General features: G+C 39.1%; 1 protein-coding gene across 1 annotated transcript in view; it reads left to right on the forward strand.

Moving 5' to 3' along the window:
* The window catches only part of LOC126334775 (ATP-binding cassette sub-family C member 4-like), a 286,690-nt gene that overhangs the window by 176,119 nt on the left and 86,998 nt on the right, over nucleotides 1-23,573 (forward strand). Inside the window, exons 9-11 of the mRNA XM_049997363.1 lie at nucleotides 916-1,146; nucleotides 4,851-5,137; nucleotides 17,432-17,615. Coding sequence (XP_049853320.1) covers nucleotides 916-1,146; nucleotides 4,851-5,137; nucleotides 17,432-17,615 — 702 coding nt within the window. The remainder of the gene's footprint in view (nucleotides 1-915; nucleotides 1,147-4,850; nucleotides 5,138-17,431; nucleotides 17,616-23,573) is intronic.

A 23,573-nucleotide genomic window follows, 5' to 3' on the forward strand; every position in this document is an offset into this window, starting at 1 on the left:
ACTGCATCAGGATCCACTGCAAGTACTATGACATTTAGGTGGGAGTAGAGAAAACTTGGATTTCATGGTCGGGCAGCTGCTCATAAGCCACACATCATGCCGGTAAATGCCAAACGAAGCTTTACTTGGTGTAAGGAGCATAAACATTGGACGATTGAACAGGTAAAGAATGTTGTGTGGAGTGACAAATCACAGTACACAAGGTGGTGATCCAATGGCAGGGTATTGGTATCATGAATGCCCGGTGAACGTATTCTGGCAGCGTGTGTAGTGCTAACAGTAAAATTCGCAGGCGTTGGTGTTATGGTGTGCTCATGTTTTTCATGGAGGTGGCTTGCACGCCTTGTTGTTTTGCATGGCACTATCACTGCACAGGCCTACATTGATGTTTTAAGCACCTTTTAAGCACTTTTGAAGAGCAGTTCAGGGATGGCAACTGCACCTTTCAACACAATCAAGCACCTGTTCATAATGGATGACTTGTGGCAGAATGGTTACACAACAGTAACATTCCTGTAATGGACTAGCCTGCACAGAGTCCTGACCTGAATCCTATAGAACACCCTTGGGATGGTTTGGAATGCTGACTTCCAGCCCCTGATTGAACATATGCCTGCGAGAGTGGAAGTTGTCATCAAGGCTAAAGGTGTGCCAACACCATACTGAATTCCATGATTACCGATGGAGGGCACCCCAAAATTGTAAGTCATTTTCAGCCAGGTGTTCGGATACTTTTGATCACATTGTGTATGAGACGTGCTCCCTATTATGGAATTACAGAGTGGGAGAGAGGTCTTTCTAGTTTAATTGCTTAAGAGATGTTATTTTTTCGACTTGCTCCCTATTATGGACTCACAGAGTGGGAGAGAGATCTTTCTAGTTTAATTGCTTAAGAGATGTTATTTTTTCTATTAGGCATTCCTTTTGAATGAAGAATTAATTGAGACAAGAACCTCAACCATTTTGGCTGCAAATAACGTGAATCATGACAATAACAAAGAGTTAAAGGGAGAGATAGCAGTTAGTTTGGAACACGTCTCTGCTAAATGGACAGAAACTCTTACCAACAATACTCTGGATGATGTAAACTTGAGAGTTTATAAGGGTGAACTGCTTGGAGTTGTGGGCCCTGTTGGATCTGGCAAGGTATGTTGGAATTCTGTGCTTTCAAGAACAGTAACAGCTAATGATGTTCTGTCTTTACAGTTAAAATAGTGAATCCAGTGAATGATCTGATATGAGGTTTAAGGTCCACTGGTTTGTTTTCGCTTCACTGAGTATAGTACTTTTAATGGCCTCAGAATAGTTATTCACAAACCATATATTCCCAACTGTTTGTACTTCATTCACATGCGGTACATACATAGCTGAAGAGTTGTCTACATATAGTTTGTAGATACCTATTCTGAGATTATGTCTGTTGATGACAATGCCATGTATAATTGTGTGTAGGAGTTGATGATTTCTATTTTATACTACTTACAAAGATGATGTGTCCACATCCATGGTGTACTTGAAAATGAACACATGCTAGTCTTAACAAAGTTCTTTTGTAAACTAACAACCTTGTGGAAACTATTGTGGGAACAATGGTTCAGAAAAAAGTGCAAATAATCTTTGTTACACAAACTTTGTTGATTCACTAGGAAAACAATTGTGACACATAATGAGGATACACATTACTTCAAAAACAGAGGTACTTCATATTTTCAATCTTAGTCTTCAGGTAATCACGTCATCTCTTCTGGAGAGTGGAGCTCCTGGAACGAATGAATATTCATGCTATATGCCCTGCCTTGGTGCAGACTGGCTATTAAAGGGAAGAAACTGCAAAGAGACCTGTGGAGGCTTGTCCAGCAATGGCCTTGTCAGCAGTTGTATAAACTGGTGTAGGTGTTGGGAGTGCATGTTTAGCTGGTGACAGTGCAGAGTAGACAGCTTGTGTGTGAAGCAAGATAGGCATCAGTTGCTGATGGCTGCCTAACTTCCAATGTCTTCCATATAAAGCAAATGGTTGAAGGAAACCTGGGTCGTTTTGAAGTTCATGTGTTTTAGTAACAAAAAAGAGAATCTCAAGTTGTATTGTTGGTGTGAAATAGGGTAACAGACTTGATCTGTCTGTTTATTCACTGTGTGATCATCATCATAAGTGTCCTGCACTAAAAGAAGGGGTGATGCCTGGAGGATGTCAAAACGGGAAATAATCCTTTTCGTGTTCTTACTTTCCTTCACATCAATGTACTGTCCACAAACACTGTCATTGTTGATTCAGAGTTGAGTCTCCATATGGATGTCAAGATGAAAATTGTATAGAAAATCTGCTCGAAGAATTGGTTCAGTGATATCCACAATCAGAAAAGTCTGCTGGAAATTCTTCTATAAACCCAAACTCACCACCTCAATGCATTTTAAAAAAATATGTATCTTCAAGATATTAGTGGCAGTGAGCCAGTATGCAACAGAAAATTGGTCTTCAGACTTTTCTGGTGGATATAGACTGATGTCTGATCCTAAGCAGATTAAATATCTTTGGGACACACACACTTTCTGGATGTATAAGTGACGTGGTGTACCAACTTTGTGATCCATGGTTTGTCAAGTCAATGTGACAAGAAGAATCACATGTCCAATAGTAGTAAGGGATTTGTCTTCTTGAGAACAATTGTTATGAGTCAGGAACAATTGTTATGAGCCAATGTCATATCATGTGATATGGTAGATATTTCAGTTGTTGCAGTGGTAGAGTATCATTGCACATGATGGTTGCACACAGAAACAAAAAACATACTTTAAACTTTTTTGGATTGAGGATTACCTGCTTCCTCTTGAGTGACTAGTTGATATCAGACAAGTAACTGAAAAGATTAGTAAACTGGATGAATGTGAAGAGCTGTGGTTTGTAAAGATTACCCAAAAATATGTGACGGAAAAGACGTGCTTGTCGAGTGCACCACTGAATAATTTTATGTTATTAGACCACAAAGAAAGAATAAAGACCATGAGCTGTAGTGGCATGTTATAATTTGCAAAAATGATTACTTATTACTCAAGTAGACAGTCCTACAGTTTGAAAAAGATGACCCAGCTTTGGATGACAAAGGTATTGACAATTATTGGTAGCAGCACATCTCAAAAAGACTCATCATCCATAGATTTAAAAGTATCCAAATGTTTCAACCCTTCTTAAGGCTTCTCTTACATTGTCCCATGGAAACGTGGACACAGAAAGAAGATGTTCCATTCTGAAGCATAAATTAGGAGAAGACAAGGCAGCAATGACTGGAAGATTTTTTTAAACAAGCAATGGAAACTATAGGTAGGAATACTCACAATGTAGGAAAAGATGGATTGGTACTTACCATAAAAATGTCATGTTAATTTGCAGACAGACAGAATTTTTAAACTATGTTTTGACTCTGAGGAGTGATTTGAGATCTTACACCATTTTCTCTCCGTGTCCATTGACTCACAGCACATTCGCTATGCACATCAAGCACATTCAAATTATGCTGCTTATAAGGAAAAATATGAAAGGAAAAGAAAACTGAATTAGAAGAAGAGCAAAAAGAGGAACAAAAGCAAAGGCATCATGGAGAGAAGTTTAAAGAGATCAATGATGTGAAAAAAAATCAGTTGAGTGTGAGACAGCTGCTCTGGGAGAAAAGAACATTAACTACCTAAGGAGGCACAAGAACTTATCTGTCAAGCTCTCTATCAAAAATGGTTTCAATGGAGCAAAATTGGCCCTGGGCATGCTTGAGGGTGCACAAATCATGAGAGTAGAATAAACATTGAAAGAAAGGAAGGTGGAAACCATTCAAAAAATCATGAGAAAAGAAAATCTTGTATGATTATTTAATGTTTTGCCAAGATTTCTGAGAAACAGTGGTTCAATAACATTTTGTTGATCTTCATCCAATGTAGAATATCATTAGACTTAAAAATGTGATGTGGATTTTGTCTGTGAATTATGATTACCGGTATCAAATTATCAGTACTGAATTACCAATGTACATTCATAGATTAATGAATTTGTATAAAAGAAAAAGAATGGCCATACCTCATCCTGGATCATATAGAGAAATTTAACCCTGTGCTTGGGAAAATGAATTTAACAGGGTTTCTGCTCTTTTTTTCCCCTAACAGGTTGTGTTTTCAATTTTTTTTCTCAGGAACCTAAAGTAAACCACTAAGATTTCAAAGGCACTGAACAAATGCAAGTGATTTGCCATAAAAATGAATCAGAGACAGATAAAAGCTAAATTTTTGTATGTTTACTTATGTGCATAGGGAGAATGAATGTACAAGTTTCATCTAAATCTGGGATGGTGGATGAGGTGGCCTGGATGACTTGACATGGAATAACCTCATTGTTAATCCAGAAAACTGTCTTGTCATTCAACAGATTTTTTAAATATATTACTGCGGTAAATAGATACAATTAAAGTCTGGTATTTATTATAACTAGAATTAATGTATTTCTGGACATGTGCCTAGAAAGTAAATTACTGGAAATGTTTTTCACATCTCCTTTTATTTTATTGAAGCAGAAAAATTATAAATCAGACAATGAATTACATATAATTGCTCTTGGAACTTTAGCTTGAGAAAGTTTGGAAAGGAGACCCCAGGTTGAGAGGGATTCATCTATTGTGTCTCAAAGTAAGAGTCAAAATTCCTGTTTGTGATAGATGCTTAATGTGTTTTAGGGTTTTAATTCAATTAAGTACATCCAAAACAAATATTTTTGTATGTGAGGCGTGTAAGATTCTGAAAGGAAAGGGTTTTTTCAGTATAGTTCTATTTAGATGTTACTGCAAAAGAATTCATTACTTTTTTATGTATTTCAGAGTTCTCTTCTGCAAGCAATATTAGGAGAGTTACCTCTAAAGGAGGGATCACTAAATACAACAGGAAAGTTTTCATATGCATCCCAAGAGCCTTGGGTCTTTGCAGCAACAGTGCGCCAGAATATACTGTTTGGTCTTCCTTATGACAAAGTGCGATACAAACAAGTCATACACGCATGCGCCCTGCAACGTGACTTGGAACTTTTACCTCAAGGAGACCTTACAGTGGTTGGAGAAAGAGGAACCTCACTCTCAGGAGGACAGAAAGCTCGAGTTAATCTGGCCAGGTAAAATGCTTTGCTCTTCTAATTGTCTGCTGATGATGAGTATTAAGTTTAAAACGTAACATTGACCTGTGTGAAATGAGATACACATACATATGTGGGTGCTTGTGTATATATGAAACATATGGTGAAATTTCAACCAGACTTGGTGTACATATGACTTACTGTCTTGACAAAATTGTGATCGGCATAAGAAACTGTTAAGCTCTACTAAGAGTAGGGATGGGAATGGATTCCTGTGTAAATAAGCATAGCTCATGAATCCCTGGAGCAGTTGTAATGAAACATAAGGCTTTAACTACCAGTTTTGTGTGCACACTGCTTCATAGCTCATGATGAATTTTGTGCTTGATTTGGCTAGATGCCATCCAGCATGTTAATATGATAGCAGTTATGTGTGCCGCCTCCCAGCTGCACCCCTGTTGGAACCAATGTCTATGAATGTGGGAGTGCAACGATCCTCTAGACTAGACACTTGTGTGTTGCTAATTGTATTGTACCTTGTCTTCCATGTGTGTGTACTGTTTGAGCAATAAATTACAGTGTTCTTGGGTTATAACACATAACATATGACTTACTGTATGGAGGAAAAAATTCGTTGATGTGGTGTGAGTGATTGGGCATGATAATAGGAAGAAAGCAACATGTGAGTTCAAGCATTACTCTAGAATACCTTGAACAACTTCAGCGAAATGTAGTATACATGTGGCATAGTACCCACCCTAGTGGGAGAAGTGGGAAATCTGGATCTCTTGGAACACTTTCAATCAAATTTCGTTCAAAGATCGGATGTATATGCCCTAGAGCAACCAGGAAACCCGGAAGAAAACTGGGAATTTTTTCATCCGGGAGAAAACTGAGAGAAATTCAAGAATTTTTCAGAATTGCGGGAATTTTTCATTGTTTTAGTTTTTAGTTAAATTGTTGTAATTTTGACTGGTAAGAATTAATACTCTAACAAAAAATATTACTGTGTCCTGCTACTGCAGAATAATACTACAGTAACAAAACATAAACAAAAGAAAAAAAAAAAAAAAACAGAACCATAGTTGCGAAGGAAACACCATGCACACACAAGCATCTGCCAACAGAAAAATGTTTGGGAGTCCTTAGGATGAAGACTACGCAATACTATGTAACAACAAGCTGCTCCCAATGAACATAACATCACAACTAGTTTACAGCTGGTTCGTTTGAGCAGTTGCCACCAAACTCATGTGCATGCGCAGTTGAATCGCATATCATCAGTACCCTCTGCCACTTCTGGCTACTTGAAGTGTGCCATTAACTGTATCAGCAGTAGCACCAAACATCCAGATGCTAACCAGAAAAAAGTTTCTGGTGTGCTCAAGCTGCCAGATTCGCCCACGGTCAGAGTAGTCAGAGTTGTTGTTGGGAGAGGGGTAGTATCCACATGACCCATGTCTAGGTTAAGTGATTTTGCTGTTTCCTCTTTGTTTACAGCTCCCACCTCAAATGAAAAGAAAACAGATTTCTGTGGCTGGTAGCTATCAAGTGAATTAAAATACGTTTACATAATTACAGAAGGCTAAAATTACATAATTACAGAAGGCTAAAATATATTATTTGTTTGTATTCTGATTTTATTTTATTTGCAAATTGTTGGAAATCAAGCATTAATCACGTTGCACAACAAAGAATTTATTTTTGTCAGTTTGCTAAGGAAATTTGGCCTTTATTAATCTGTTCTGCTGAGACAGTCAATTTATTTGAAACAAAGTGTTCCATTCTTCTGTACTGGCTAGTTCCAAAGGTTTGCTGAATTTCAAGTACACATTTTCATCTTCAGGCACATATGACATTATGCCATAATAAATAAACAAACATAAGATAGTACAGCATTGGTTTGAGAACCACACTAAAAAGCTTAATGTCAGTTTGTGACTAACTTCATTGTGAATCTAGACATACGAATGCACACTTCAAGCCAAATATTGCATTTTAATATGGTTTATGAAATCCTGGTCCTCTTGGAGTATCCTCTATTGTCCTGTCTCTTTTATAACATAATGTGAGATCTCTTAACGCTTTATATGCATGAACATATGGGCTTCCTACCTCATTGTAGCTGCACACATGCAGTATCATCTGTATTCTGGCACACTCTGGCAACTGTTGCAACGAACCTATTTCTAACAGCTGTTGAAGAAACATAGTGAATGGTGTGAGAATTTCTTAAAGCAGAGGATGTTTGACTCTTGTTTAAAACTTAACACTCTGTGGACCAACCACTTAGAAGAATTTTGAGTCGATAAAACAAGACATTTATATCATTGTTTTAAATTTTACTAGCACATTGTGTGACGTATCTTAAAGTGTAACACATGCAAAAAAAGACCAATATTACATGTAAAAGCTTAGCTCCTCTTGTAGCTTATGAATCCCCCAGACCAATATTATATATGAAAGCTTAGCTTTTCTCGTAGCTACAATATGCATAATAATTTAGGTCATTAACTTTTCCTATTTGTGTTTTCTTGCTATTTAACAGTGATGTTGCTGTTGTTGTTGTGGTCTTCAGTCCTGAGACTGGTTTGATGCAGCTCTCCATGCTACTCTATCCTGTGCAAGCTTCTTCATCTCCCAGTACCTACTGCAACCTACATCCTTCTGAATCTGCTTAGTGTAGTCATCTCTTGGCCTCCCTCTACGATTTTTACCCTCCAAGCTGCCCTCCAATGCTAAATTGGTGATCCCTTGATGCCTCAGAGCATGTCCTACCAACCGATCCCTTCTTCTGGTCAAGTTGTGCCACAAACTTCTCTTCTCCCCAATCCTATTCAATACTTCCTCATTAGTTATGTGATCTACCCATCTAATCTTCAGCATTCTTCTGTAACACCACATTTTGAAAGCTTCTATTCTCTTCTTGTCCAAACTATTTATTGTCCATGATTCACTTCCATACATGGCTAATCATACAGTAAAGCTGCATGCCCTCGGGAAAAATTACGGCCATAGTTTCCCCTTGCTTTCAGCCGTTCGCAGTACCAGCACAGCAAGGCTGTTTTTGATGTTGCTATTGGCTTAGAATATCTGCTACCATCTGTTGGTGAGATCATGTGACATGATCTATGATTGGTTTGCCAAAGTGCATCACAATCTCGATTTCAGTGCTTCAGAATCTAAAATGCTGTGTTTGGTGGAATTCGAGTTTACACTTTTGTAATATGAAAATATGCAGCATACATGTTGCTGCACATCAAAGAGCTTTCCAAAACCTTTTTTTCTGAGTTTCATTTTCTAAAGTGCAGGGAAGTTCTATGCCAGTGTTTAAAACATTAACCATTGAAAGTATTGATAAATTTTACAGTTCCGAGGGAATGTATACTGTCACTTAACATGGAAAAAGTGTATTTTCATCCAGCAAGAAGAGTATTTTTTAACCAGGACATCCAGGAAAAATCCGGGAATTTTTTTTCCTTATCTGCGCAAAGAGAAGAAAAAATACATGATACTAAGGCACTGCAAGCATAATTATTAGTAACAATATGTGGGATGAAAGTAGACTGTAAAATTAGTGACCTATCACCAATATTAGTATTGAATATTGGATCCATAATCTTTGGAGTTATCATAGGAATATACCCCCAATGTAAGATTCAACTAGCATAATGCAGGCACTTTTGTTGGTGACCTGGGAGTCAGATGCCACAACCCATTTGTCACCCATAGTTGTACAAGTACATATTATCCCAAAAAAGGGCATACATAATCATTTCACACGTAAGTTGGTGAGCCAGGCTCTGTTATGGAACTTGCTGCTCTCTTTGATGAGTTTCTTCCATCTACTTTGGTCTTTGACGAGCTGCTCACGTTTGTCACGACCAATATTAAACACTTTCATATTGTGCTCGATGCAGTTTTTAAAGCACAATGCAGGTCTCTCAGGTGGACTCTTGGCCAATGCTATCTCAGTGAATAGTGTGCATCAGAAAAGACAGGAATGCGTCCTACCCACAGCAGGCAACATTCCTCGAGAGTGATGGATGGTACTCAGTAGCACTGCAGCATCTAGGATCATCTTGTATGTCACATGGTACCTCCATTTTATGCCTAGAATATCTTGTAAGTCCCATAAATGAGAGGAGTTGCATTATTCTTTAGTATATGACCCAAATGAAAACCTTAGATATTTTTTAAAAACTTTTTACTGAAAAGAAAAAAAATGGAACTCAAGTGTGTCATTTCTAGACATATTTCTCTGTCATTCAACGCACTTCCTCCAGCACAAAGGACATAGGAAGTGGCCAGAGCAGTAATTGTGAAGTTGATAAGTAAGGCAGATGTGGCAGAGTGTCAAAATGCAAGTTACTGATAGTTCCAAGTGTTGCTCAGGCAGTATGAAGGCGAGCATTGTCATATTGCAAAATGACACATGTAGTTAGAAGTCCATGCCACTTTGATCTTGTTGCAGGCCATGAAGTCTTCCACGACAATGCTTTGTTCGTCTCAAAACAGAGTCAGCAAAACCTTCCCTGCAGATGACTGTATCCACAATTTCTTGGGTTTTGGGGATGAGGAATGGCAGATCTCCTGCTTCCTTCTTTGTTTTGGGTTGGTGTTAGTATAACCAGGTTTTCTCTCCTACAACGATTCTTGAAAGGAGGCTATCACCTCCTACTTCAAAGCCCTTAAAAGTACTTCACAGATGCCAGCACATCACTCTTGCAGTTCTCGAGTGAGCTACTGTGGCACCCATCTTGCAGACACTTTGTGAAGCTTAAGCACTTCATCAATGATTTGATATTCTGGGTAATGAATAATGTTCATATTTGTGGTTATTTCTTTCATTGTCTCACAGCAATTTTCCATCACAGTAACTTCAGCTGCTGCAGCAGACTCTAGTGCACAATGTAGTGTACTTTACATGGATGCTGAGCATTTGTCACAAAAGTCACACCATTTCCAAATGTTTTAGTCCACTCATACACTTGCTGCACTGATAGACATGCATCACTGTACTGGCCTTCATTGGTCAATGGATTTCAATAGATTTCACACCTTCACATCTCAGAGAAGTTGGACCAAATGCTGTTCTTCCCTGATGCATGTTGCAAGTGGGGCAGCCATTTTGAACTTGTATTGTGGCTGTGTTTTGCTTGTCTGTGGTATGCTGCTGCCTGTAGGGCATTCCTTACCTCACTGATAACAGTATTGCCAACTTACAGAACTACAGCATGAAATGTCAATTTTTAATTACACATTTAAGGTTTTCATTTTACTGCTCCTCATAAATCATTTGTCTGTGCCTATCACATCTGATATTTGTAAACAAAGGTTGTGGCATAAATAAGTAACTGAGCTGTTCTGGAATTTTTAACTTTTTATCACAGAAAAAGAAAAAATATGAGAATATGAGAACATTTTATTCATGATTCAGTATATAAATCTTTTGTGCATAATCCAGCATGACGCAGAAGACGTCGTTTGACACATAACACAATGTCATGTGGCTGCACAAAAAGCATTACTCAATGTAGTGGTGCTGCTGTCAGGGTTCCTCTGAGCCATAATCCATAGGTAGCAATCATGCACTGTAGTAGTAGCCCTGGGGCGGCCTGAGCGAGGCATGTCATCAGCAGTTCCTGTTCTCTGTATCTCCTCCATGTCTGAACAACATTGCTTTGTTTCACTCCGAGACACCTGGACACTTCCCTTGTTGAGAGCCCTTCCTGGCACAAGGTAACAATGTGGATGCAATCAAACTGTGGTGTTGACTGTCTAGGCATGGTTGAACCACAGGCAACACAAGCTGTGTACCTCCTTCCTGGTGGAATGAGTGGAAGTGATCAGCTGTTAGACCCTGTCCATCTAATAGGCGCTGCTCGTGCATAGTTGTTTACATCTTTGGGTGGGTTTAGTGACATCTCTAAACAGTCAAAGGGACTGTCGGTAAAGCAGATGTCAGACTGAGATTCATTGGAAGAATCCTAAGGAAATGCAATCCGAAAACAAAGGATGTAGGTTACAGTACGCTTGTTCGCCCAGTGCTTGAATACTGCTCAGCAGTGTGGGATCTGTACCAGATAGGGTTGTAGGGTTGATAGAGGAGATAGAGAAGATCCAACGGAGAGCAGCGCGCTTCATTACAGGATCATTTAGTAATCGCGAAAGCGTTATGGAGATGATAGATAAACTCCAGTGGAAGACTCTGCAGGAGAGATGCTCAGTAGCTCGGTACGGGCTTTTGTTGAAGTTTCGAGAACATACCTTCACCGAGGAGTCAAGCAGTATGTTGCTCCCTCCTACGTATATCTCGTGAAGAGACCATCAGGATAAAATCAGAGAGATTAGAGCCCACACAGCCCTCCACCACACACCGTCAGGTGGCTTGTAGAGTATGGATGTAGATGTAGATGTAGATGTAGATGTAGACTGTGTCTGTGATACAATATCCACAATCAATGTCTATCTTCAGGAGTTCTGGGAACCTGGATGATGCAAAACTTTTTTTGATGTGTGTATAAAAAGCTGTGCAGTGATTGGAGTAGGGCTGGTATATGAGATGTCTGCTTTCCATTGTTGCCTGGACTCTGATGGGGGAGGATAAGCCTGTGACAGAACTGCAATACACGTGCTGGGTAGGTGGACTGGGCAGGTCTTGCACCAGGATCTTCCACAGGAATATGATACCTGTGGTAAATGGCTGGGACTGGGAGTGGCATAGAGAAGGCCTAGAATGTTGTGGAAGTTGGGTGGGTGCTGAAACCACCTCTTTAAGAGGAGTGGGAAGGATCTTGGGTAGGATGTCTGTTTTTTGAAAGTATGATGAAGGATGTCCTTCAGTTGTTCCAGTCCAGAGAACCCCTATGTAGTAACTTCAGGGGTGCCCCCAAGAAGTGTGCTGGGACCCTCACTGTTTATGATGTATCTTAGTAACCTGACGATCAATGTTAACTGTAGCCTCAGACTTTTTGCACATGATGCAGTTATGTCCAGTGTGATACTATCTGAAAACAGCTGTGAAGTATGTACATGAATGTTTATAAGATTTCAAAGTGGTGGGAAAACTAGCAGCTTGCTTTAAATGTTCATAAATATAAAACTGAACATTTCACAAAATGCAAATGCATAGTATCCTATGGGTATAAAATTAGTTACTCACACTGAGAATCAGTAAACTCATACAAGTACCTGGAAGTAGCAATTTGTGGGGATATAAAATGAAATGTAAACATAGGCTCAAAGAAAGATAAAGCAAGCAGCAGCAGATGTCATTTGTTTGGTAGTATCTGCAAAAAGCAGCCAGTCTACAAGAGACACATGAGGCACATTCTAGACTACTGGACAAGTGCAGGGAACCCATATTGAGTAGGTGAACTGCTATGGGGAAAAACAGTTGCAAAACTGAAACATGCTATAACTGTTTTAGTAAAATAAGGAGGAACAATATATTTAAAAAATTAGACCTTTCAGCTCCTCTTTTTAATATACAAAATATTTTTAAAAGTTATTATCAGCTGCAGAAAAAAATATTGGATTTTAATCAAACAAGTTCTTTCTGAAAGGTTTATAATGCTGCCGAACGCTCATTTCATTGCATAATTAATTTAAGAATTAAAATTCCAGGATGTTGTTGAAGTTGGGTAAAATATGCAAGAATTTAACTATAAAATGGCTTGGTAGAATTTAAGTTGTTGATTTATTAGTGCCAATCTGAGGAGCCTGTGTAGTTAACGTAGCCCATTATCTAGTATTTGCTGCTTTATGTGGAATGTGCTTCTCTAATGAATTTTCTGTTAACAAATTACTAAGCCATAACCTCTGTGCGAATTGGTATGGGTGGAGGTTATACTTAACAGCCGAATTAAGTTAATAATTGGCTCCTTCTACCGACCCCCAGACTCCGATGATACAGTTGCGGAACAGTTCAGAGAAAGTTTGAGTCTCGTAACAAATAAATACCCACTCATACGGTTATAGTTGGTGGGGACTTCAACCTACCCTCGGTATGTTGGCAAAAATACTTGTTCAAAACCGGTGGTAGGCAGAAAACGTCTTCCGATATTGTCCTAAATGCTTTCTCCAAAAATTATTTCGAGCAGTTAGTCCACGAACCCACGCAAATTGTAAATGGTTGCAAAAACACACTTGACCTCTTAGCCACAAACAATCCAGAGCTGATAGAGAGCATCATGACTGATACAGGGATTAGTGATCACAAGGTCGTTGTAGCTAGCTTCACTAGGTTCAATACTATTTCTTCCAAATCCATCAGAAACAAACGCAAAATAATTTTATTTAAAAAAGCGGATAAAGTGTCACTAGAAGCTTTCCTAAAAGACAATTTCCATTCCTTCTGAACTGACTATGCGAATCTAGACAAGATGTGGCTCAAATTCAAAAATATAGTAGCAACAGCAGTTGAGAGATTCATACCTCATAAATTGGTAAGAGATGGAACGGATCCCCCGTGGTACACAAAAAAGGTCCGAACGCTGTTGCAGAGGCAACGGAAAAAGCATGCGAAGTTCAGAAGAACGCGAAATCCCGAAGATGGGCTAAAATTTACAGACGCACAAAATTTGGCACGTACTTCGATGCGAGATGCCTTTAATAGGTTCCACAATGAAACATTGTCTCGAAATTTGGTAGAAAATCCAAAGAAATTCTGGTTGTATGTAAAGTACACAAGCGGCAAGACACAGTCAATACCTTCGCTGCGCAGTGCCGATGCTACTGTTACCGACGACTGTGCCGCTAAAGCGGAGTTATTGAACGCAGTTTTCCGAAATTCCTTCACCAGGGAAGATGAATGGAATATTCCAGAATTTGAAACATGAACAGCTGCTAGCATGAGTTTCTTAGAAGTAGATACCTTAGGGGTTGCGAAGCAACTCAAATCGCTTGATACGGGCAAGTCTTCAGGTCCAGATTGTATACCGATTAGGTTCCTTTCAGATTACGCTGATACTATAGCTCCCTACTTAGCACTCATATACAACCGCTCGCTCACCAATAGATCTGTACCTACAGATTGGAAAATTGCATAGGTCGCACCAGTGTTCAAGAAGGGTAGTAGGAGTAATCAATTTAACTACAGACCTGTATCATTGACATCGGTTTGCAGTAGGGTTGTGGAGCATATACTGTATTCAAACATTATGAATCACCTCGAAGGGAACAATCTATTGACACATAATCAGCATGGCTTCAGAAAACATCGCTCTTGTGCAACGCAGCTAGATCTTTATTTGCATGAAGTAATGGCCGCTATCGACAGGGGATCTCAAGTTGATTCCGTATTTCTAGATTTCCGGAAAGCTTTTGACACCGTTCCTCACAAGTGACTTCTAATCAAGCTGAGGACCTATGGGGTATCGTCTCAGTTGTGCGACTGGATTCGTGATTTCCTGTCAGGAAGGTCGCAGTTCGTAGTAATAGACGGCAAATCATCGAGTAAAACTGAAGTGATATCAGGTGTTCCCCAGGGAAGCGTCCTGGGACCTCTGCTGTTCCTGATCTATATAAATGACCTGGGTGACAATGTGAGCAGTTCTCTTACACTCCTGCAAATTGAAATAAGAACACCGTGAATTCATTGTCCCAGGAAGGGGAAACTTTATTGACACATTCCTGGGATCAGATACATCACATGATCACACTGACAGAACCACAGGCACATAGACACAGGCAACAGAGCATGCACAATGTCGGCACTAGTACAGTGTATATCCACCTTTCGCAGCAATGCAGGCTGCTATTCTCCCATGGAGACGATCGTAGAGATGCTGGATGTAGTCCTGTGGAACGGCTTGCCATGCCATTTCCACCTGGCGCCTCACTTGGACCAGCGTTCGTGCTGGACGTGGAGACCGTGTGAGACGACGCTTCATCCAGTCCCAAATATGCTCAATGGGGGACAGATCCGGAGATCTTGCTGGCCAGGGTAGTTGACTTACACCTTCTAGAGCACGTTGGGTGGCACGGGATACATGCGGACGTGCATTGTCCTGTTGGAACAGCAAGTTCCCTTGCTGGTCTAGGAATGGTAGAACGATGGGTTCGATGATGGTTTGGATGTACCGTGCACTATTCAGTGTCCCCTCGACGATCACCAGAGGTGTATGGCCAGTGTAGGAGATCGCTCCCCACACCATGCTGCCGGGTGTTGGCCCTGTGTGCCTCGGTCGTGTGCAGTCCTGATTGTGGCGCTCACCTGCACGGCGCCACACACGCATACGACCATCATTGGCACCAAGGCAGAAGCGACTCTCATCGCTGAAGACGACACGTCTCCATTCGTCCCTCCATTCACGCCTGTCGCGACACCACTGGAGGCGGGCTGCATGATGTTGGGGCGTGAGCGGAAGACGGCCTAACGGTGTGCGGGACCATAGCCCAGCTTCATGGAGACGGTTGTGAATGGTCCTCGCCGATACCCCAGGAGCAACAATGTCCCTAATTTGCTGGGAAGTGGCGGTGCGGTCCCCTACGGCACTGCGTAGGATCCTACGGTCTTGGCGTGCATCCGTGCGTCGCTGCGGTCTGGTCCCAGGTCGATGGGCACGTGCACCTTCCGCCGACCACTGGCGACAGCATCGATGTACTGTGGAGACCTCATGCCCCACGTGTTGAGCAATTCGGCAGTACGTCCACCCGGCCTCCCTCATGCCCACTATACGCCCTCGCTCAAAGTCCGTCAACTGCACATACGGTTCATGTCCACGCTGTCGCGGCATGCTACCAGTGTTAAAGACTGCAATGGAGCTCCGTATGCCACGGCAAACAGGCTGACACTGCACAAATGCAGGGCAGCTAGCGCCATTCGACGGCCAACACCGCGGTTCCTGGTGTGTCCGCTGTGCCGTGTGTGTGATCATTGCTTGTACAGTCCTCTCGCAGTGTCCGGAGCAAGTATGGTGGGTCTGACACACCGGTGTCAATGTGTTCTTTTTTCCATTTCCAGGAGTGTAGATTGTTCGCAGATGATGCCATAATTTACCGTCTAGTAAGGTCATCCGAAGACCAGTATCAGTTGCAAAGCGATTTAGAAAAGATTTCTGTACGGTGTGTCAGGTGGCAGTTGACGCTAAATAACGAAAAGTGTGAGATGATCCACATGAGTTCCAAAAGAAATCCGTTGTAATTCGATTACTCGATAAATAGTACAATTCTCAAGGCTGTCAATTCAACTAAGTACCTGGGTGTTAAAATTACGAACAACTTCAGTTGGAAGGACCACATAGATAATATTGTCACGAAGGCGAGCCAAAGGTTGCGTTTCATTGGCAGGACACTTAGAAGATGCAACAAGTCCACTAAAGAGACAGCTTACACTACACTCGTTCGTCCTCTGTTAGAATATTGCTGCGCGGTGTGGGATCCTTACCAGGTGGGATTGACGGAGGACATCGAAAGGGTGCAAAAAAGGGCAGCTCGTTTTGTATTATCACGTTATAGGCGAGAGAGTGTGGCAGATATGATACACGAGTTGGGATGGAAGTCATTACAGCAAAGACGTTTTTCGTCGCTGCGAGACCTTTTAACGAAATTTCATTACAGCAAAGACGTTTTTCGTCGCTGCGAGACCTTTTAACGAAATTTCAGTCACCAACTTTCTCTTCCGAATGCGAAAATATTTTGTTGAGTCCAACCTACATAGGTAGGAATGATCATCAAAATAAAATAAGAGAAATCAGAGCTTGAACAGAAAGGTTTAGGTGGTCGTTTTTCCCGATCGCTGTTCGGGAGTGGAATAGTAAAGAGATAGTATGATTGTGGTTCGAAGAACCCTCTGCCAAGCACTTAAATGTGAATTGCAGAGTAGTCATGTAGATGTGGATGAACCTAGTTTAATGTTGCTAGTATGGACTACTTATCTGTCATACCTATTACTGTAAAATTAGAAATAAGATGTTGCTTTCCTTCTGTAGGTAACATTCCAGCAATGCTTACAGACAAATTTTCTTGATCATTATTCAATGATGTTGAATGGAGGAGAACATTTTATTATTGTACTTGTTCAATGTGAGGCTAATTTACCATTTAATTACATTTTTGTTCTTTTTCTCTGCTTTTCTTGCATACAAATAACTTAATTTTGAGATGATTGTGTTGATAAATAGTGGTTAGGTTTCCAAATAGTACAGCTATGATAGAATATTACACAGTAGAAAATGCCTAACTTTCATATGAGCTTCTTTTTGTGTGATTTCCTCAATAGAAGCTAAATTACAAAAAATAGGAAATTGTGACTGATTGTGACTTCTTCTGATCTTGCAGCAATAAAGCTGTTGTTGCCCATATGATGTATTCAGTAATGTGTTTCAGGGCAGTATATCGTGAGGTTGACATATATCTTTTGGATGATCCTCTCTCAGCAGTGGATACCCATGTTGGCAAGCATCTGTTTGAAGAATGTATCAGCAAATTCTTACGTAATAAAACCCGAATACTGGTCACACATCAAATTCAGAACCTACCAGACACCGACCGTGTTATCATCATCAATAATGTAAGTTATAATGAAAAATAACATCTGTATGCCATGGCCATTCATGCCAACTGTAGACAATACTAATACATATTTAGTATTTCAGTCATTCCTTTTGAAAGGACATTTATTCATTAATGTATAAATCATTATGATCTAGAAATGAATATCTCATGTGATGTTTTTAGTAACGCTATCAACCTTTTTCTTCTCTCCCTCCCCTTGCTCCTCTCTCTCTCTCTCTCTCTCTCTCTCTCTCTCTCTCTCTCTCTCTCTCTCTCTCTCTCTCTCTCTCTCTCTCTCTGCCTTTTCATTTTATTTTGCTATTATGTGCTGAATTATACTGAAGTGCATCAAAGTTGCTGGCTCCACATTGTTAAAGTAAGCCTCACTCAGTTAATGTGGGGATTTATCACAAAAGAAGTCAGTGCCAGAAAACTGGCTATAATGAAGAAATGGCCGGCATGTAGTAGATGCATGATAGTCATTGTTTATTGCCAGCAGGCATCCTCTTTTGATACATCATTCACCTTGAGGTTGGACTATTTTATAATTATTATTATGCATGGTTCATACATTTTTACATGGAACTGAGAACGGTAAAAATTCAGGTAATAAGGTGTCAGTGTGTTAACTATGTTCTCTGAGAAACCAATGAACTGCTCTACAGGTGATCTGCAGCTACCAACAAAACAAAGGACGTAGCTTTGCATCATCTAAGCTCTTTGGAAGTGTTCGGTTGTCCATTGTTACCACAGGGACAAACTACACCTATTTCTGTTTGTATGTGACTTTTACTTCATCTGCTGTACTCTTGTAATTGGCCATATCCTCACTGCAGATGTTTTGTAAATTATAAATGTTTGAGTACATTAATGCTTATGAGGGAAGTGGCTTCCTCAGCTTCATTGATTGTTAGGTGATTTACTCCTTACATTTCTTGCAAACATTTTCTAAGAAAGTACACCACAGCACCAACCCTATTTTCTAAGTGTAACTTGTTAATTGCTTCTTATGTTGACCTCCATAGGGGAATCATTATAGGAGTTAATATATGACCTCGCAAGTTACATTTTGGGACAGCTCAACTAGAAGATTATTCTGATGTCTTTTTTCTTGTCTTACCTTTTTTAAGGAAAACATAAGGTAACATTCATAAAATATCTCCATAGGAATGAAACAACTCAAAATTGGATAATAGTTGTTAAAAAATTCAAGCAAGTAATGAAAAATTAATGCAAAAAATAAACTTACATTGTAATATGCTCTTTACATTTACGTTGCTCTTTACATTTACATTTAAAGACAGAAGTAAAAGTGTATGTAAAACTAAATCAAAACTCAAAAGTTTACATTTTTAGAAGAGTGATGTACAAATTTCACAAATATGTTGAACATTTACTCATTCATAAACAAAAACAGAGGAAAAAACATAAAAATGATTGCACGATAAGTGGAAAAATAGGTGGAGACCCTAAGATGCAGCTACAAAAATATTTCATAGCTGTATCAGATAAATTTACTGCAAGAAAGAAAGCAGGTGAAGTGGGCAAAATTCAAAAAATTCAGTACGAAACCTGTCATATTCACTGAAGTAACATAGGAAGAAATTTCAATCCTTCAAATCATTTCACAAGGCTCCGCATTAGCAGTGTACCAAATCCACTAACACATATATTAAATATTGAAACAGGAGGAAATGTTTGCCATAGGATTTAAAAGAGAGTACATAATATCCAGTTTTTAACAGTTTTGTTCATTTATGTGTTATGTCGTACAGATTGTTTAAACCTTTTGGGGTCAAATTACACATCAATTGGCAGAAGCAGTCATTGAAGGATATTACGTAAAGTACATTAACAACAAACTGCAGCTATTGCCAGTCTACTAACATTGATAATTATGTGACGTACTTCTAAATTACTTTATTGATCACACATGATTTCGCTCTGCATGGTGGTTGATGGGAGTTGCAGAACTAATAAAAGTCAAATATGGATTATGACTTTGGACTGATATTCACTTGTTTTAGGTCTCTGGCAATCTTAGTCTTCAGTACAATGCAGTGTACACTGACAGTGTTATCACCGTTCTATGTTGTTTCCACAGTAGCAATATTTGTTTTGTGTGTGAGTAACTCCCCAAGTCATGTCTTCTTTCATAATCAAAAGTAGATGACATGCTATACTCACTGTTGTCTGCTACCAAAGTCAGTAACAAGGGAAAGATATCTGTGCTGGTCAAGCACCTTCAATTTCTATTGATCCTGCTAGCCCCTATTAGCCACTGTGCTGGATGCATTCAAGTAGTGGGAGAGTAATGTATATTATTAGCAGAAAAGCAGCTACTCAGAAAATGCCACTGCCTTTCCTCTTGCTTCTCTTTTTATCTGATACTTCAAACTATGTATGTTTCTAACTTACACAGAAAGCTATCTGCTGTCTATATACTGGTATGTTTGAAGCCTGTGGAGATGAATAGTGGAGATGACATAGATAACATGCACAAGAAAGTAAAATTTTTCTGCTGCACTCCATGAAAAAGTTTATTAACGAAAAAAGTTGAAGACATTATATGATATGGACTAAAATTCCCATGACTATTATGTATTTTTTCTATGTGGAAATACACAAACATGTTATATAAAAAGAATATTTCTCCATCAAAGTAGAGCAGATTGGTGTGCTGCTAAGATAAATGTGAACAGCCTGGGAAACACATCTTTATAAAATTTAAGAATGTGGCAGTGACATCCTCTAAAGAAATTACATCATGTGTCATTGAGAGACAGTAAAACCCACTTTCTGAATAACAATATTCATGAACATGCACTGCTAGGAAAGTTAATTACTGACAATAAAACAAAACATCAAAATGGAAATGGGGGTGCCAGGTGAAATTGGTAGAATGTTTTTTTGAGCATAGTACCCAACATATTAAAGAAAATAAAAGAAGTAAAGATCTTTGAAGACTATTTTAAAAGGTATCCAATGGAAAAGTGAGTACTGGTAATGTAACCAAAGCTAAGATAGGAATGGCATTCTTTGTGTGTAAGCCCTCTAACACACCTTGCTGTAAATGTGGGTTCGTATAATTATTATTGTAAATATACTTAAAATTCACTATAATTGTAACTCTATGCAGTATAAAGTGATAAATATGGCATTAATTTTGTGAGGTCATAAGTACTCTACTGACAATATTTTCCATGTTTTAAAAAGTGTGCCGTTCCCAACGGTTGATGCTGAAATGGGCAGAGTGTGTTCATGGGCAGGAACTAAATAAACAGAAAAATAAGTTTTGTATACCCTGTATCATTCTTGACTGGTATAAATAATTTACTAAAGACATGAAAGGACTCTTTGCAGGTGACACAAATTTATTAGTCATAGCTCAAAACTCAGCCATTTCTACAAAATCGAAACACTAGCCAACCAGATTCAGTGGTGGATACATATGGTGCACGCAACATCCTCTCCCTTTTCCCCCACCCCCCACCCCCGACCCCCCTTGCGGAGCCACCCACATTGCCACCCACATTACCTCCGCCAGTCATTGTGCATGCTACTCATTCGTTTCTTTCGTTATTGAGTAGTTGTACTTTCCTATGTACCATGCACGTCCACTTCATCAGCTTTTATACATTTCTGTCTGGCACAAAGATTGCTAGCACATACCTATAAGAAAAGTCGCAGCCATTCTGGTGATCTCAATACGTTATTCTGTCTGGTGTTCTACTGTTTTCTTGTACAGAAAACCTTCAATATGTAGCATTATAAATACGGAAAACTGCAATCATAATGATGATGCTATGACATACTGGAAAAGAACTGTTTTTATTCCAACACTGGACAATGTTAAGACTGACATGAGAGGATATTTTGTTGAAGAAAATAACTACCATTCTTTGAAGAAGAATCATTCTTTGTGATTAAAAAGAGACTAACGGATGGGTGGGGGGGATTCTTCAATACAAGCAAACGAGCATTAACACCCTTAATGGTCGTGATTCTGTTATGCAAGCCTTGTCTTTTTGTCCTGGATCTGACTATCCTACTTTACACATGTTGTACAAAATATTTGCTTGTCTACCTGCATCTGTTGCTACAGTAGAAAGAAGTTTTTCAACACTGTGGTGTACAAAGACATGGCTGAGGTTGACAACGAAAGATAATCAACATAGCGGCTTAGCTCTGTTGAACACTTGCCCTGACATTGATTGCCCTAACCAATTTTCCAGGAAGAATAGGTGCATAGATTTCATCATTTAAGGAAGAGAACCACACCTATAAGTTTCTTATATCATAAGATGGCATTATCTTGTATATGTGTATAATCAGTTTAAATAACACTTCCTTAAACTCTGCATGTGACTTGATTATTTTTTTATTACAGTAAAAGTAAAGGTAACTCAAGATATCTTTAGCGCCCCCTTCTTGAGGTTTTTCTGACCAGATTTATTACTAGATCACAGCAGTGGTATCTTGTACCAATTGAAATATTTTTTTATCGCCTTTGTGAGGTAACATTCACAGAGGAAATAAAGATTTGTTTAGGTGCTTCAGCAGTTATGTGGCATGCTTTTTCCAGTTAAATTTATTATCAAGCTGTAATCTCAAGAATTTATCAGCATCAACTTCTTCTATATGCTTGTAGTTATATTTTAGGCATATACTGGCAGGAAACCTTTTACAGGTTCTGTACTGCATCATTAGCCAACCTCCCTAAAGCTGTACTTGATTTACTATTTATTGCAATATTTGAATGACCTGCAAACAAAACAAAACTTGGCATCTGGTAATGTTACTGTGAAAGGTCATTGATGTACACAAGAAAAAGTAAGCACCGTAAGATGGAATCTTGATGGACACTATGTTACTGGTTGTTCCCATTTGGATGGTGCCTGATGATTTAATATGTTTCTCAATCCTATTGACACCTTAGTTTTCTGCCATAGATATAGATTTTAAACCATTTTGCAACATTTCCTGTCACACCACAATAACCCAATTAACTTAAAAGTGTATTGTGATTTACACAGTGAAATACCTTTGACAGATCACAAAATAAACCAGTAGCCTGTAATTTATTGTGTAATGAACTACATTTTCATTGTTTAGATACTTTTTCCAAGTTGTGATTTGGATAATATAATTATCTTTTCTGAAATTTGTTAGACTGTGGGCAAAAGTGAAATTGGGTGGGAAGTTTGATGGTATTTTAATAACGCCTTTCTTATACAAAGGCTTAACTTCAGCATATTTCAATCATTCAGGAAATGTTCCACTGATACAACGCTGGTTACACAAATAAAATGTCACTAAACTCAGAGAAATACCCACCAGAAATTTTTGATTTTAAGGATTTTAAAGTGGACACTACTTCCACTGGTGTTGTGATGCTCCACTCATACTATTGTAATCATTTGTAGTGACTTGTCTGAGTTATTCTGTGGCAGCACCTACTGAACTTGACACCACCGTCTTTTCAGTAACATTTATGAAATGCTTATTTAAAGGTTCAGCAACACTGCACACATTTTTTACCCATGTATGATTTACTCCTAATGCTATGTTAGCCTTTTCATCTCTGGTTCCTCCAGTCTCTTCCTTCACTTTACCCCATATTGTCTTTATTTTATTTGATGTGACTATCCTTTTCTAATAATACAGTTGCTTTGATATCTGTAATACTGTCTTCAATATTTTGCAGCATGTTTTGTAATGATCTATAGCATTTACATCAAAGCTGTTTCTGACTGACAGATATAGTTTCCTTTTTTGTCTCACAGGATACCTTTATTCCTATAGTAATCTTGTAGGTTGTAGGATATACTATTCGTGATCTTTTAAAGGACACAAGACTCTTTCTTACCTTTAGTTTATGTCCATTATCTATACTTTCTATCCTATATCCATATTTCTGCTCATATTTATGCTGATCATCTTTGTTGCTGCCCATCTTTGTTCCATAAATATC

This window comes from Schistocerca gregaria, chromosome 2 (genome assembly GCF_023897955.1).
Source record: "Schistocerca gregaria isolate iqSchGreg1 chromosome 2, iqSchGreg1.2, whole genome shotgun sequence".
NCBI lineage: Eukaryota > Metazoa > Arthropoda > Insecta > Orthoptera > Acrididae > Schistocerca > Schistocerca gregaria.